The sequence below is a fragment of the Biomphalaria glabrata genome, chromosome 6 (assembly GCF_947242115.1).
Source record: "Biomphalaria glabrata chromosome 6, xgBioGlab47.1, whole genome shotgun sequence".
Taxonomy (NCBI): Eukaryota; Metazoa; Mollusca; class Gastropoda; family Planorbidae; genus Biomphalaria; species Biomphalaria glabrata.
The window spans coordinates 18,697,535-18,715,561 of record NC_074716.1 but is presented as its reverse complement, the minus strand read 5'-3'; the positions used below and the strand labels follow the sequence as shown (position 1 = coordinate 18,715,561).

The window sequence follows — 18,027 nt, the reverse complement described above, 5'->3', positions numbered from 1 at the left end:
ATCTCTTACTTATTTAAATTATCTAGATTCTAGATCTATATAGAACATAGTCATACTAGAATAGTAATACTAAATTCTAGTCAAGTCATACTCATAGTCACTAACTTCACTTCTAACTTGTGACTAAGTTTAATAGCAATTTCTGAATCTAATTTTATAACTATTTTCTTGAATTGTAGTGTATTGTCTTTTTACATCACAACAATTCACCACAAATATGAAGTATTTAACTGTTTACACTTGTGTATAATGTTCTGGAACTGTAGAATTAGCTTAGTAGCATTTAAACTAGTTTTTATCCTAGTGACTGCTGTCAGTCAGCATCAACCTTTCTTACACTAGTTACACTTATATATTTTCAAACAAAATAAATGTTTACATGTGTTTGCAACATTTTTTAAATGTGGAAATACAGCTTCTGGCACCCATAAAGTCCCCGCAGAAGAATTGACTGGATGTTGCCTTTCAGGTCATAATTTGCTTTGAGGTATGTCCTCTGTAGCTGAATCAGCTTCTGCACTAAATGGTCACCTGAGGGTATTGAAAACTGGTTCCAAATTCTTGATGTCTTATAATTAGCTTTCAAATTCCACAATCAAGGAATCCAAATAAGTCTAGTACTTTTCAACCATTTCACTAGAAATAGTTTCACCTTTTAACAAAGGAAAATGTCTAAACCTGTTTTCACTTTCTTGCCTGGAGAAATAGGAAAGCTTTGTTTGAAAAGATTTAACATGCACATAAATTTGATGTTCAAACAATCCATTACAATATTTGCAATTAAAAATATGAAGTCTGTCTTCCATTCATCATTAGAAATATTAGTAACAAAGTCACAGTCAATGTCCTTCAAGGAACATAACAATTTCTTACTTGAGATCCCATATATTCTTATCAATACCATGCCCATGATAAGCCAGTAGTTACTAGTGTGGTACTGAGTACTGAACATCAGAATGTTTTGTTTCCAAATCTTCAAGTACTTCTCGGAACCGCCTGTGGTTAAGATCCCTAGCTCTGATAAGGTTGATCACTATGATAGTTAGGTCAATACTATGTTTAATATTCAATGCTTCTTTGTGTAACTTTCCATTTAGAGTTTAGGGTTAGGATATTGCTCTTTTATTTATTTTTTAAAATCTCTTTTTACACTTACCATCTTGTTCCAAGCCAACCCAACACTTTCAAATCTGTTCTTCATAGCATTGAATCAATACTGGCATGAGTTTGTGTCTTTGACTGAATGTTTTGAAAAATTGCCCATAAGAATAATCTATAGATGTGTTTACTTTAAACTTCTTGGAATGACATGTAGTGGCAATCAATGTTTCCTTAGCTTCATCATCATTTTATAAGTGATAAGATTCAGAAGTTTGAATAATTTATATTGATATTTAAAATTATTAATTTTAATATATTTGCATTTTTTATATACATAAAACATCTGTAGGCAAAACTGATGACAGTAGGTTTCAGCGGGTCGGATGTGGGCTGCGGTCCTTAATTTGCCCACCCCTGTTCTAGATCTAAAATCAGACAGAGGCTATTTTTCTACTACTACTACTAGGTCTATATTCCTGTGGCATTTACGTCTCGTGAGACGATCTTTTCCCTTTGCAACTTCTTGTGTGACTAAAGAGGCCAATCCTTGATACACAGCTGCGATCACAGGTTGGGCATATAAAATCACCAGGCGCCATTGCATTTTCACCCTTCTTTCTGCTTCTGTTGTGTATGACATCTGCAATCTGTGACCCTTCCTTTATGCTCTCTCTCCATGTGGATCTGTCCAGTGCCACCTCTTCCCAGTTGCCAGTGTCGATTTTGAAGAGCTTCATGTCGCGTTTGCATACATCCGTATAACGTAAAAGTGGGCGACCAGCGGCTCTCCTGCCTTCAATTAGATCGCCATACAGGATGTCCTGTGGAAGTCGACCTACTGGCATTCTACGAACGTGGCCAAGCCAGCCAAGGCGTCTGCTGCTGATAACAGAGCGGATGTCCTGGCATCCTGCTCTATGTAGCACTTCCTCATTTGTTATCTTATCTTGCCACCTTATTTTAAAGATCCGCCTTAGGCATCGGAGGTGGAAGACATTCAGCTTTTTTTCCTGCCATGAGTAGGTTGACCATGTTTCACTTCCGTACAGCAAGGTGCTCAACACACAGGTCCGGTAGACTAGGGCTTTAGTACTGCTAGTCAGCAATATGTTGTCCCAGACTCTTTTCTGCAACCGTGACATGGTGGCCATTGCCTTGGCTATCCTGTTGTTTATGTCTTTATCCAGTAGAGTGTTGTTGGATATGATGGAGCCAAGGTAACAAAAGTGATCAACGATTTCTAGTGGTTGGCCATTAATGCTTACTTGAGGTGCAGTGTTTGTGTTTTGGACAAGTATCTTAGTCTTGCTTTGACTGATGTTTAAGCCGAACTTCTGGCAAGCAGCAGATAGTTTGTCAACCATGGACTGTAGCTGAATATCAGAATCAGCCACAATAGCTGCATCATCAGCATACAGGAGTTCCCTGACGAGTAGCTTCCTAACCTTGGTTTTTGCCCGCAGCCTTGATACATTAAATAGTTTTCCAGAGGATCTTGTATGGAGAAACACACCTTCGTTTATGTCGCTGTACGCATAATGCAGTAGACAGGAGAAGAATATGCCAAACAGAGTAGGTGCGAGCACACATCCCTGCTTGACACCACTGCAAACCTCAAAAGGTGCTGATTGGGCTCCATTGAATTTGACAGTACATTTAGTTTCCTCGTGAAAACATTCAATTAACTAGGTCTATATAGACAGTATAATATAGTACTAGAAATCAGACTCTACATTTGACTGACATTATGATTCAATATGATTGTTAAAGTTAAAGGTGTACAGTCAATTGTATTACACACACAATACTAGATCTTTATAATATAAATATTTTAAAGAGTACTAAAGACTATATGGTGCTATATTATAGGTAGTAGAAATAGTTGATCTAGATCTATCTATAATTATATTTATAATATCTAGATCTACATCAAAGTGATCAAATTTATATTAAGGAGTAGTGCAGTATTTCACCTGGCTACACAGTCCTAGGACGCCTAGGTCTAGTTAGGATCTACATATTTCGCCACATCTAGCGCAAACATAACTGTTGTCTGCTAGTGCCAGTGGTTGTCTTGTTATCTTTTCACAGCAATAGAATTCTTTTGGTCTCAAATATGTATATGGTGGCCTTTGTAAAAAGCTCTCTAGATGTTTTGTTCCAAAGCTGCCATCAGCCAGGTCCTCTCATCTATGTCAGTTAAAAGCAAGCTGCCAAACATAGTTACATGTGTTTGTACTGTGAATCATTTGTAGTAGTTACTTTACAATGTAGATTTTGTCTTTACAAACTGGGTGGATATGTTTGACCTAATTCTTAGTGCTTTTTATTTTAATTCCTACAATTTCAGAATTAAAATGGATCTAGAATTTATGTTCATATGTCTCACTTTATAAATTTAAGAATATTTATTATTAAGTTTGGAAGCTGTATCAATTTTCTCCCTAATTTGTACGAAATAAATCGAGGCTAACAATAAAATAAGTGCTGATGAGATAATATTTTAAATTTCAAATTCTTGTATAAACAATATTTTTTTATATCTTAAATATTAATCCTCTCAATTTTAATTAAATTTTTTTGTTCTTCATTGCAGCTTGGAATCTTTTGTTAGCACTAATTATGTTTTTTATTAATTATATTTCTTGAATTCAGGGGAGACAACAAAAATGAACTTTTTCCAGTCTATAACAAGTGCATTAGACATTGCTTTAGCCAAGGACTCATCTGCAGGTAACGGTTCTTTTGTTATGTGAGGCTTATTAAAATTAGCTTTTTTTTTTCCAATTTTATTTGCTTTGAAAGAAAAAAGATTGTTTTTACTGTTTGACACTAAGATAAATATAACCCAATGTAGTAAGTATTTAATGATGTTTTAAAGCAAACTTTTATATCTTATTTCACAATAGCACAGCCATTTTCCATTCATACTTAAACATTTAGCTATGGCAAATATTGAATTTTGTGTAAGATAAGCTTCAAGTTTTGTTAGATAGTAAAAGCTAAAAATGACATTTTTTAGACTTTAAAAAATGAACTGTTGCAAAGAACTGAAGTTCATGTTCCATTTGATTCTTTTAGTTTTATTTGGTGAAGATGTGGCCTTTGGAGGTGTGTTTCGATGCAGTGTTGGACTGAAAGAAAAATATGGTAAGAGTTGGTGCTAATTCTGTATTCTAATCAAATACTAAATAAATCATGTGACATTACAAGGTGGATTCTTAAACATTGGTTTCGGTTAGGAAATATTTTATAGTGATGTTCTCTTCAGACTCAAAATCTTAAAGTAACTGAAAGATCAAGCTCTGTTGGGAAGCTTTTGTTTGTTTAGATTAATGAATTGGAACAGCCTATTTATTTATGTTATATACAGCCCATAGTTTATGTTTCTGGTGGATATGGAGAATAACTGATGTGATTCTGGTACATTTACAGGTCCCCTTGAAACTCACAAGTCTATGCCCCCCCCCCCCACCCCCAAATAAAAATGATATAAAATGTGTAGACCATTATGTTTTACAAGTTATCTAGATTATCTCTTATTATCTAGGTTATCTCTTATTATTATTATATTATGTTTATATCTATCTTGCTTTTAGGAGCTGATCGTGTGTTCAACAGTCCATTAAGTGAGCAGGGCATTGTCTCTTTTGGCATTGGTATAGCAGTAACTGGAGCTACAGCCATTGCTGAAATTCAGTTTGCAGATTACATTTTTCCAGCCTTTGATCAGGTCATTAATCAATCATGATATGCTTTATTATTTATTTTAATACATACTACATCAGATAGTATCTAGCCATGAGATTGGCACTCATGAAAAGCTGGTCCATTTTTCTTTTTTAAACTGCTTTTCATTCCATGTCTTCTGGTTTATCTTTTTATGTGTCTGCTTCTCTTACCTTACACATTTTGTGTGTGTGTGTGTTAGACCACTTGATCTGTGATTCATATTATGGAAATTATGTATCCAAAAATATATTCAAGCCCTCCTCCGCTTAAAAATATTCAAAAGTTTGAAAATAATTGTTTTAGAAGTGGTTATTTTGTGAAACTATCAGGTATAAACAAATCAGATCATTCTATTCTATGTTCATATTCGGAACAGGTCACTGAAAAATAAAATATTTTAGAAACTAATTTACAGCCTGATAAAGGCATTTGTGCCTGATGAGCAAAAAACAATTGCTTCATATATTTAGATCTGCATAATTTGTTAAATTTTCATCTTAGTAATTCAATCAATAATTATTTTGCCTTCTGATATAAATAGATCTGCACATCCTAGATCCATGTTATTATTAGTTTATACACACTATGCCTTGTTACCATAGTGTTGATTGTCAGGTTTAGGTTTGTAGCTCCAAACAGCTAGTACAACAAAACCAGTGTAGACACCTTATTTATAGTTTAGTTATTTAGCGACGCACCATAGAAGACGCATATTGAACGGGACTAGTGACATTTGGGATATGTTGGGTTAGAGACCGGAAAATCAGTTAGCGATATAATCCTCCAAGGTAATGACGTGTTTAGTGACAGAGACGTTTACTGTGGCCTTTTCTTAGAATAAATACATGTTACATTGTTCTTCAGCGTTGACTACATCTCTTTACTAGTTAAAACCGATGTGTTTGTTTTGTCTGTATTGTTGATCAACTACACGGAATACACCCGAACAATAACACCCAAATGCTTGCAGAGTAATTGGTTGAAATTCAACAGTCATTCATAGTTGACCTCAAGACAGCCTGAAAGAGCAACATCACAATGCATATTAAATTCATAATGTAGAACTTAAAATCAAACATAATCAAGCTTCTCTTGAAAGTTGAAATATGTAGAAACACAACTGAAATTATAATTTAAAATACAACTCAAGTCTCTATCCAGTCTTCCTGTCTTCAACTTACACACATATTTATTTATTTTGAATTATGACAGACCACCTCATAGTTTGATCAGAAACTTCTTCATCTGCCCTTTTTTTTTTTCTTTGTTACATGAGAAACATGTACATTACACTCCATAACATCATATAATATAACTAACAGACGTTATTTGGAAAGAGAGAATAATGACTCAGTGGTTGGTTTGAACAGCTTGTTCAACTAAAGCAATGTAGACATATTCAATTCTTAATGTAGTGCTGGAAAGAAACGTAAACAAGTTCATGTCTAATGCTAAGACTGCTTAATAGATCCTTATGGAAATTTGTTATGATTCCAAGGACTCTTTTCTCATATATAAAACAAGACAACAAAAACATTCACATAAAATAGAACAGACACAACATAAGGAGTTCATTGAACGACTACACACAGACCTCTTGATCCTTTACATGTTTATTGATCAACAAGTGGCATTGATATAGTCTGACCTTGTCAGGAACAAATGAGTTTTTGTACTGCTCGGTTCTAGTCTTGATAGATAGATGTCGCCCGCTTTGCAACAACTTAATGTAGTTATAATGGAGCGGGTGGCTAATTATTTCTTAAAATGTTTGTTTACAAATCTGATTTTGTTAAAATCTCAAAGTCTGTCAATATTATGGAATGTGTTTCTTGTTTGTAATGTTTCCTTTTACAAATGATTCAGATAAGGAATGAGGCAGCAATGTACAGATACAGATCAGGGAATGAGTTTGATTGTGGCAGGCTGACTATACGAACTCCCTGCAGTGCTGTAGGTCATGGTTCACTGTATCATTCACAGAGTGTTGAAGCATTCTTTGCTCACTGTCCTGGATTAAAGGTAAATGGTATATTTCAGTTACCTTCAATTAGACTGTCATGGATTTACTCTAACTAATGTCAGGTATTCATTCAAGCTGGGTGAAAAAATTCATCATTTTACAGACTTTACTTCAAAAAAGAATATATTTACATCCTATTCATTTCATGTGTCAATCTAGTCATACATGTTAATCAGTGACTTTAAACTCTACGAAGTTGTTGGTTTTCCTGGTAGATTTGGGCAACCCATTCTTTTCTTTAATGGCACTAGGGAAGAAAGAGCTTTTGTACAAAGTTGTCCTAGCATAAGGAATACGAAATTATTATAATGTAAATTATTAAGGATATCTACAAGCATCACAAAGAATTTGATAGTCTCAGCTGTATCATCCAATGGGTTATTTTCCTTCTCATGTTAAAAATGCCTTATTTGCCAATTTAAAATGTGGTTCAGCAAACAACAATTCATTTCTTGATTTATTTTCCCAGTTAAGTATTTGAGTAAAATGACTTAGTAAATATTAAATGAAAGAGACCATGTCTTGTTTGTATAATTGACTACTTGTTAGTACATTTCATGGCTAGGAAGTTTAAACATCCCAGATATTACCAACTGTTTTATCCTCAGCTACCTCCCTTTGATAAGGACTACTAGATTTTTCTTTCCTGGTTTCTCTTAAACCTTCAGTAACAAATTCCTGAAATGAGATGATAAACTTGATGATTATATTGTCACAGAAATATTTTGATCTTTAAACCTAAAAAAAGTTTGGCTAAAGAACTTGGTTTGATTTTTAAAAAAAAGATTACCATTTAAGTGTTTTAGCTTCTTTTTGTTATTGTTTGACCCATGAGCTGGAAAAATAGAAGGGCAATATTGAATTGAATATGTTCTGTTTTATTCCTTACTATCTTCAATGGACCTCATTCACCAATCGTAAACAAACAACATTTAGCCATGTGATAATATTGATAAAACAATGAAAAAAATGTATCACGTGATAGCCTTTATGGATTACGTAATTTGCATAGAAGAGATAGAGAATCATGTGGCTAAATGTTGTTTCTTTACGATTGGTGAATGAGGTCCATTGTGTCATTTAAGAGATAAAAGATGATTGTGTGGGTGAACTCTACTGCACAAGCACTTAATGGCAATATAACTTACTGTGCCAGCTGCATACACTAATTGTATGCCAGAACTAATGTTCTATGTTGAGAAGGTCAAGGACCATGTGTCTGCTGCTTTAGACTTAGGCTGGTAACAAGATACTTTCAGTTCTATTTATAAAAGCTACATGTAACAAGCCTGACCAATAATCAACTTCACTTCACCAGATGTTGTTATTGATTGGTTAACACCATGTCCTGATCTATATAATGTTTGTTCTGTATATCACATACACACATACACATTTTGTTTGTTTTATTGCCAGCTTTCATTTCTGTAATAGACATCGATATATATCAGTTCAAAGTTCAAAGACTGCCCCTCCCCCAATACCCAATACTTTTTCTTGTATTGTGTGTGCTGTATTAGTTGTGGTGCTGGTGGCTGGGGCACCAAAGGTGATACTTACAAGGGTTAGTTTTGAGTAGCATCAGCACTTTTGTCTCCACTGTTTGTAGGAGTTAGTTATCATTAGTTTTGTCTCCACTGTTTGTAGGAGTTAGTTATCATTAGTTTTGTCTCCACTGTTTGTAGGAGTTAGTTGTTAGTTATCATTAGTTTTGTCTCCACTGTTTATAGGAGTTAGTTATCATTAGTTTTGTCTCCACTGTTTGTAGGAGTTAGTTATCATTAGTTTTGTCTCCACTGTTTGTAGGAGTTAGTTATCATTAGTTTTGTCTCCACTGTTTGTAGGAGTTAGTTGTTAGTTATCATTAGTTTTGTCTCCACTGTTTGTAGGAGTTAGTTGTTAGTTATCATTAGTTTTGTCTCCACTGTTTGTAGGAGTTAGTTATCATTAGTTTTGTCTCCACTGTTTGAATGGGTCAGTTGTCAGTAGCTATATATATATATATGGGTGAGTAGTTATTTTACCAAGAACACTTTTTAAAAACTATATTTTATAAATGGACCAGACAATGTGGTGAGGATAGAGCCATTGCATAGCTTCCCATCATGACTACTGTTGAAAATCTGTTCTGCTTGTAAAACAGTGTATTAATAATGTAAACATCCACTTCCTAATCTTCCAGGTCTACTTCTAAGATTGTGTTCACTTAAACACTGTGATTAATTGACAATATTCATTTTAATGTATTCTCTCTCTCTCTCTCTCTCTCTCTCTCTCTCTCTCTCTGTTATCTTTGGTTAGATCCAGTGTCCAATATACTCTTGTAAGCGCACCACACTCCCTTCAGTGATAATTGCAATTAATGACCTTCCTGACCTGCTGTTAGATGTCAGACCTTCCTGACCTGCTATCAGACCTGCCTGACCTGCTGTTAGATGTCAGTACTGACCTATTGTGTGCTGTTTGTTTCCTCTCCCAATGGTGTCTTGCTTCCATGTTAGTAGATCGAGTCATTCCATCCGGTCACATGACCAGTCACCTCTCCCAATGGTGTCTTGCTTTCATGTTAGTAGATCGAGTCATTCCATTCGGTCACATGACCAGTCACCTCTCCCAATGGTGTCTTGCTTTCATGTTAGTAGATCGAGTCATTCCATTCGGTCACATGACCAGTCACCTCTCCCAATGGTGTCTTGCTTTCATGTTAGTAGATCGAGTCATTCCATTCGGTCACATGACCAGTCACCTCTCCGTTTTCTGCTTGTCCTTTCTTGTCACAGGTGTTTGGGTATAAACCTGTCTCCACCACACAAGCACACACACACAAACAGTCACCTCTCCGTTTTCTGCTCTTGTCCTTTCTTGTCACAGGTGTTTGGGTATAAACCTGTCTCCACCACACAAGCACACACACACAAACAGTCACCTCTCCGTTTTCTGCTTGTCCTTTCTTGTCACAGGTGTTTGGGTATAAACCTGTCTCCACCACACAAGCACACACACACAAACAGTCACCTCTCCGTTTTCTGCTTGTCCTTTCTTGTCACAGGTGTTTGGGTATAAACCTGTCTCCACCGCACACACACACACACAAACAGTTTAAGTTTTTTCTTCCTAAGTTAATTATTTAATGATCTTTATAAGTAACTCTACAACTCAACAAACAGGTGTGAAAATGTTTTTTTTAAGTGTGGTCCTACCAATAGATTGTAGTCTTAAGTGTGGTCCTACCAATAGATTGTAGTCTAAGTGTGGTCCTACTACTAACCACAGGTACTAGGCTGTGTAGGTGCTTATTGAATGTAGGTTAGCACCTATATATTTACATTGAGTAAACATCCATAAGAGGGGGGGGGTCGTGGTGATTGAGTGGTAAAATGCATGGCTTCAAAAAACCGAGGTTTCGAATCTCCTTGAAGACAGATTTTGAATTTTAGGATTTTTAGGACGCCCTTGAGTCTACCCAGCTCATTGGGTACCTGAGATTAGTTGAGGAAAACAAAGGCGGTTAACCATCGACCACATTAGCAGATGACCTTTACATCATCTTCCCTATAGGTCGTAATTATCTTTATGATTTAGTTGTGAATAGCTTTGGAGATTTAAAATGTGATTATAAAAATGTCTATTTGAACACGTTGCGTATGTGAAAGTCATTCTTCATGGGGTCCAATCACTGTAGTAACTAGTTAGCAGGTCATTATGGGGTCCAATCACTGTAGTAACTAGTTAGCAGGTCATCATGGGGTCCACTCACTGTAGTAACTAGTTAGCAAGTCATTATGGGGTCCAATCACTGTAGTAACTAGTTAGCAGGTCATCATGGGGTCCAATCACTGTAGTAACTAGTTAGCAGGTCATTATGGGGTCCAATCACTGTAGTAACTAGTTAGCAGGTCATCATGGGGTCCAATCACTGTAGTAACTAGTTAGCAGGTCATCATGGGGTCCAATCACTGTAGTAACTAGTAGCAGGTCATCATGGGGTCCAATCACGGTAGTAACGCTGTCTCTAAACCCTTTCTGTGTGGTGCTGCCTTTAATTGTGATACTTAGGATCCTCCTGTAGCCTCTCACTTCCACTGCCTCTCTAGAACATTACTACTATAGCCACGTGAATGTAATAGAGCCGGTGATTTGTTTCTAAAGGAAGAGAACAACGCTCACGCCGGGTGTCTATAATGTATTGTTTCAAAAGTAGGTCTACAAATAAGCTTTAAAATAAACAAGATACAAAGTAGTTTGCGTTTTCTCGCATTCTCATAGGCGGCCCCCATGGGTACACTGTTTAGTAAGCTCTGCAGATAGAAAAACGTGCTTAAATATTACGCACCACGAAATTAAATAACACCAGCGCTTTCGTGTTGTTTTTTAACCTGAGAACTGTGTTGTGACTTGTTGTACTAGGAATTGTTAGCAAACTATTTTTTAAACTGAGAACTGTGTTGTGACTTGTTGTACTAGGAATTGTTAGCAAACTATTTTTTAAACTGAGAACTGTGTTGTGACTTGTTGTACTAGGAATTGTTAGCAAACTATTTTTTAACCTGAGAACTGTGTTGTGACTTGTTGTACTAGGAATTGTTAGCAAACTATTTTTTAAACTGAGAACTGTGTTGTGACTTGTTGTACTAGGAATTGTTAGCAAACTATTTTTTAACCTGAGAACTGTGTTGTGACTTGTTGTACTAGGAATTGTTAGCAAACTATTTTTTAAACTGAGAACTGTGTTGTGACTTGTTGTACTAGGAATTGTTAGCAAACTATTTTTTAAACTGAGAACTGTGTTGTGACTTGTTGTACTAGGAATTGTTAGCAAACTATTTTTTAACCTGAGAACTGTGTTGTGACTTGTTGTACTAGGAATTGTTAGCAAACTATTTTTTAACCTGAGAACTGTGTTGTGACTTGTTGTACTAGGAATTGTTAGCAAACTATTTTTTAAACTGAGAACTGTGTTGTGACTTGTTGTACTAGGAATTGTTAGCAAACTATTTTTTAACCTGAGAATGTGTTGTGACTTGTTGTACTAGGAATTGTTAGCAAACTATTTTTTAAACTGAGAACTGTGTTGTGACTTGTTGTACTAGGAATTGTTAGCAAACTATTTTTTAAACTGAGAACTGTGTTGTGACTTGTTGTACTAGGAATTGTTAGCAAACTATTTTTTAACCTGAGAACTGTGTTGTGACTTGTTGTACTAGGAATTGTTAGCAAACTATTTTTTAACCTGAGAACTGTGTTGTGACTTGTTGTACTAGGAATTGTTAGCAAACTATTTTTTAACCTGAGAACTGTGTTGTGACTTGTTGTACTAGGAATTGTTAGCAAACTATTTTTTAACCTGAGAACTGTGTTGTGACTTGTTGTATTAGGAATTGTTAGCAAACTATTTTTTAAACTGAGAACTGTGTTGTGACTTGTTGTACTAGGAATTGTTAGCAAACTATTTTTTAAACTGAGAACTGTGTTGTGACTTGTTGTACTAGGAATTGTTAGCAAACTATTTTTTAACCTGAGAACTGTGTTGTGACTTGTTGTACTAGGAATTGTTAGCAAACTATTTTTTAACCTGAGAACTGTGTTGTGACTTGTTGTATTAGGAATTGTTAGCAAACTATTTTTTAACCTGAGAACTGTGTTGTGACTTGTTGTATTAGGAATTGTTAGCAAACTATTTTTTAAACTGAGAACTGTGTTGTGACTTGTTGTACTAGGAATTGTTAGCAAACTATTTTTTAACCTGAGAACTGTGTTGTGACTTGTTGTACTAGGAATTGTTAGCAAACTATTTTTTAAACTGAGAACTGTGTTGTGACTTGTTGTACTAGGAATTGTTAGCAAACTATTTTTTAACCTGAGAACTGTGTTGTGACTTGTTGTACTAGGAATTGTTAGCAAACTATTTTTTAACCTGAGAACTGTGTTGTGACTTGTTGTACTAGGAATTGTTAGCAAACTATTTTTTAACCTGAGAACTGTGTTGTGACTTGTTGTACTAGGAATTGTTAGCAAACTATTTTTTAACCTGAGAACTGTGTTGTGACTTGTTGTATTAGGAATTGTTAGCAAACTATTTTTTAAACTGAGAACTGTGTTGTGACTTGTTGTACTAGGAATTGTTAGCAAACTATTTTTTAACCTGAGAACTGTGTTGTGACTTGTTGTATTAGGAATTGTTAGCAAACTATTTTTTAACCTGAGAACTGTGTTGTGACTTGTTGTACTAGGAATTGTTAGCAAACTATTTTTTAACCTGAGAACTGTGTTGTGACTTGTTGTACTAGGAATTGTTAGCAAACTATTTTTTAACCTGAGAACTGTGTTGTGACTTGTTGTATTAGGAATTGTTAGCAAACTATTTTTTAAACTGAGAACTGTGTTGTGACTTGTTGTACTAGGAATTGTTAGCAAACTATTTTTTAAACTGAGAACTGTGTTGTGACTTGTTGTATTAGGAATTGTTAGCAAACTATTTTTTAAAAAATCCTTCAGTTCTATTCCGTACCAAATGCTCATTTTAAGCATGACTGCCTGCGATCCATCATTGAGCACCTGCATATATATATATATATATATATATATATATATATATATATATATAATGGCAAAGCCCAAAATTGGCTATTTCACGATCTAGTCGGCCATTTCTCGAACTGACCATTATTGTTTCACATGAACAGGTCAATGTGCAAAATCAGACTATACAAATATTGAAAGTATTGCTTTAAAAATAGGTTATTTGTATGACCAAACGGTTTGTATCTTTCATTTAAAAAAAACAACAAAACGGTTTGGTTCTCAGAAGACCAATAGTTGTTGTTTAGGTTTTTGTTGTAGTTGATTTTGTTGTTTTCAAGTCTTGTTGTGATCTAAACGTGACAGACGAACGAACTGACCACACCAAACTAAAAGAGCGTCCTTCGGGACTGCTAAAGATGGACTATTAGGCTGAGCTAAACAAAGAAGGTCGATGCTAAACAAAGAAGGTCGATGGGTGACAATGGGCTTGGCCCTACCCAAACTTCAAGCTTTGTAAAAGATTTGCGTAGTTTAGTTTCAGGGTTTATACTAGTTTAGTTCAGGGTTTACTTTTTTTTTTTTTTTTGTTAGTATTGTGTGCTCTCATTAAAGTACTGTAGAAATACCACGTGACATGTGATCGTCCGAGGTCTTCGCGTCTCTTGTTGTCTGGTTCAATGGAACTCAGCTTGTATTAGGTTACACTCAGCATGGTATTTTTGTTGTTGTTGTGATATCAAGTTTAATTAAACATCTTTTTTTTTTTATCTCAATCTCTTTCCTGTCCAACGTAAAGGCATTCTTTCTCTTTCTCTCTTACTTTCTCTCTTTCTCTTTTTCTCTCTTACTTTCTATCTTTCTCTTTCACTCTCTCTTTCTCTCTCTCTCTCTCTCTCTCTTTATTTCTCTCTTACTTTCTCTCTCTCTCTCTCTTTCGCTCTCTCTCTCCTTCTCTTTCTCTCTTACTTTCTCTCTCTTTTGCTCTCTCTCTTTCTCTCTTTCTCTCTCTTTCTTTCTCTCTCTCTTTCTCTTTCTCTCTTTTTCTCTCTCTTTTTTCTCTTTCTATCTCTCTCTTTCTCTTTTTCTCTCTCTCTCTCTCTCGCTCTTTCTCAAGCCAGTTTGTATCATGTCTCTTAATTCTCCAATGAAATGTCATTGTTTCTGTCTTTCTTGTGTTCTTGTAAGCTCCACATTGTTTCTGTCTTTCTTGTGTTCTTGTAAGCTTCACATTGTTGCTGTCTTTCTTGTGTTCTTGTAAGCTCCACATTGTTTCTGTCTTTCTTGTGTTCTTGTAAGCTCCACATTGTTTCTGTCTTTCTTGTGTTCTTGTAAGCTCCACATTGTTGCTGTCTTTCTTGTGTTTTTGTAAGCTCCACATTGTTTCTGTCTTTCTTGTGTTCTTGTAAGCTCCACATTGTTGCTGTCTTTCTTGTGTTCTTGTAAGCTCCACATTGTTTCTGTCTTTCTTGTGTTCTTGTAAGCTCCACATTGTTGCTGTCTTTCTTGTGTTCTTGTAAGCTCCACATTGTTGCTGTCTTTCTTGTGTTCTTGTAAGCTCCACATTGTTGCTGTCTTTCTTGTGTTCTTGTAAGCTCCACATTGTTTCTGTCTTTCTTGTGTTCTTGTAAGCTCCACATTGTTGCTGTCTTTCTTGTGTTCTTGTAAGCTCCACATTGTTGCTGTCTTTCTTGTGTTCTTGTAAGCTCCACATTGTTTCTGTCTTTCTTGTGTTCTTGTAAGCTCCACATTGTTGCTGTCTTTCTTGTGTTCTTGTAAGCTCCACATTGTTTCTGAGTTGTTCGAGTTTTAGTTTATTTCAACTGTATATTCTTACAAAATTCACCTCTTCTCTCTCTCCTCCTCCTCTCTCTATCTCCTCCTCTCTCTCTCCTCCTCTCTCTCTCTCTCTCCTCTCTCTCTCTCCTCTCTCTCTCCTCCTCTTTCTCTTCTCCTCTTTCTCTCCTCCTCTCTCTCTTCTCCTCTCTCCTCCTCCCTCTCTCTCTCTCTTCATTGTTTCCCTTTTTTTAGCTATGTAAAAGCTTTATCTTTTAATTTGTGTAAAATGATCTCAAGTGTAGCCTATTTTCAAAGATCATTTCATTAAAAATAGATATTTTGACAAAGCTTATATCAACTCACTGTCTGTCTGGTCAAAAGTGTGTACACGTAATCTTCCACCCCCATTCTCGGATCAAGTTGATATTTTGCTCAATTATTTCTTTTACCTGACGTCACAAGAATCAATATTAAAAAAAAAAGTTAATTAACTATTGGTAATTTTTTTTTGGTATTTCGAACAAGGGAAAGAAATTGTACTCGACTGAAATGGTGGTATAAGCTGAATTAGTCCCCTTTGTAGGTCGTCGTCTGAGGCTTAGCGAACACAAACATGAAATAGAAACAATAGATAACTATACAATCTTCCATGTTCATAAGCTCTTCGCTAGCAGAGTGGTTTCCGTGTTAGCTTGGGAAGCCTGATAAGGCTTTAGTCCTCTAGTTCGATTTCAGGTAGTTCACCTTTTTTTTTTTATATTCACATTTAAAAAGTGATCACACAGAGACCACGTTCTTCTCCCCCAACCTCTTTCCAACTTTACAAGTGATAGGATCATAGTGCAGTGAGAAAGTGATAGGATCATAGTGCAGTGAGAAAGTGATAGGATCATAGCGTAGTGAGAAAGTGATAGGATCATAGCGTAGTGAGAAAGTGATAGGATCATAGCGCAGTGAGAAAGTGTTAGGATCATAGTGCAGTGAGAAAGTGATAGGATCATAGTGCAGTGAGAAAGTGATAGGATCATAGCGCAGTGAGAAAGTGATAGGCTCATAGCGCAGTGAGAAAGTGATAGGCTCATAGCGCAGTGAGAAAGTGATAGGCTCATAGCGCAGTGAGAAAGTGATAGGCTCATAGTGCAGTGAGAAAGTGATAGGATCATAGTGCAGTGAGAAAGTGATAGGATCATAGTGCAGTGAGAAAGTGATAGGATCATAGCGTAGTGAGAAAGTGATAGGATCATAGCGTAGTGAGACAAGTGATAGGATCATAGCGTAGTGAGAAAGTGATTAGGATCATAGCGTAGTGAGAAAGTGATAGGATCATAGCGTAGTGAGAAAGTGATAGGATCATAGCGTAGTGAGAAAGTGATAGGATTATAGCGTAGTGAGAAGGTGATAGGATCAGAGCGTAGTGAGAAAGTGATAGGATCATAGCGCATTTAGAAAGTTATAGGATCATAGTGCATTGAGAAAGTGGTAGGATCATAGCGTAGTGAGAAAGTGATAGGATCATAGCGTAGTGAGACAAGTGATAGGATCATAGCGTAGTGAGAAAGTGATTAGGATCATAGTGCATTGAGAAAGTGATAGGATCATAGCGTAGTGAGAAAGTGATAGGATCATAGCGTAGTGAGAAAGTGATAGGATCAGAGCGTAGTGAGAAAGTGATAGGATCATAGCGTAGCGAGAAAGCTAAAAGCATAAAATTGCGCCAAACAAAAGCAATTTGGTAAAAATATTTCTAATCGCACAGATTTTTTTATTCAGCAAAAGTTTTGAGGGTTTGGATGTGTTCTTTGATTGGAAGGTGTAACCCAGACCTGTAGTTCTATACTACCTGGTTGAATTGACTTGTGAATCTAGTCTGGGACATCAACACATTTTACAAGTACTTTATTTGTTTTTCATTTGTCTCGGGCAGATGGAAAGAAATTTTTTTCATTGAAACAAAAGCTGCCCAACCTGAACAGAACCAGACACGCCTTTCTCTAGTAGGCAAAAACCTTTTGACCTTTCAAATGAAAAGACGTTTTAGTTTCTTAAATCTGGAATTGAATATTCCAACATGCAAACACAAATACTCTCACACAAAAATACATAGACCTGCACACACACACACATCCATAAATATTCACACAGGCCTGTGAGGTCTGTGACCTTGAATAACTAGAAATATTGTGCTTCAGTTTTATTTCAGTGTGATTACATTGTCTTTTGACATTGCTCCTAAATCAAGTTATTCTGCTATTTGAAGAGAGTGTGTTTATATTTTATTATGTTTTGCAAGGGCCAGCTTATGTTATATGAATTTTTCATAAGATAAATTGCGGATAAAAATTGAACTCTGTAGAAGGGCTATGGAATACAAAGAAATGAATAGAATTATTTCAAGGAGAGATGTGAAACAAAGTTTGATACGTTTTTGCGGCATTTTTGGAGTTGGTTGTTGTCAACTGAAAAACATTATAAAAAAAGCCAAAAGGAATAGATGGGACGTCGTTTAGTTATTGATGTGATTTATGCATGCATACACAGGAAGTCTAGAAGTACCTAAACACCCAAACAGAAAGGAGGAGTGTTGGCAGCTAGACAGAAAAGATCAAGTCATTGGCACGTTTTCGCACGGACACTGTCCGAAAGGAACTTACTTTGCTAGTAGCCAAGAGAGCCACGACCCAGATCTCGATATGGCGTCATGGAAGACGAAACAGTTAAACGCATCCAGAACGCGTGCAGGGTACTCAGACACGATTTTAAAGATACGACTGCTGTTGAGAACAATATAAATGGTGCATGTTGTGGGTCATGCCCTGTTTTGGAGACAGGCAAACCCTACAGAACACTGCCAGATACCTGGACCGTGCTATAAG

At 36.0% G+C, this 18,027-nt stretch overlaps 1 protein-coding gene and 1 long non-coding RNA gene across 2 annotated transcripts in view; one reads left to right on the top strand and one right to left on the bottom strand.

The window, feature by feature from the left end:
* The window catches only part of LOC106060408 (2-oxoisovalerate dehydrogenase subunit beta, mitochondrial-like), a 79,605-nt gene that overhangs the window by 1,693 nt on the left and 59,885 nt on the right, over positions 1 to 18,027 (top strand). The window contains exons 2-5 of the mRNA XM_056031966.1: positions 3,757 to 3,834; positions 4,183 to 4,251; positions 4,701 to 4,834; positions 6,700 to 6,855. Coding sequence (XP_055887941.1) covers positions 3,757 to 3,834; positions 4,183 to 4,251; positions 4,701 to 4,834; positions 6,700 to 6,855 — 437 coding nt within the window. The remainder of the gene's footprint in view (positions 1 to 3,756; positions 3,835 to 4,182; positions 4,252 to 4,700; positions 4,835 to 6,699; positions 6,856 to 18,027) is intronic.
* LOC106060409 (uncharacterized) lies at positions 6,851 to 8,282 on the bottom strand. Its single transcript, XR_001216432.2, has 3 exons — positions 8,005 to 8,282; positions 7,647 to 7,691; positions 6,851 to 7,534 (listed from the first exon to the last, which is right to left on the bottom strand). It is a non-coding gene; the product is annotated as an uncharacterized LOC106060409 (long non-coding RNA).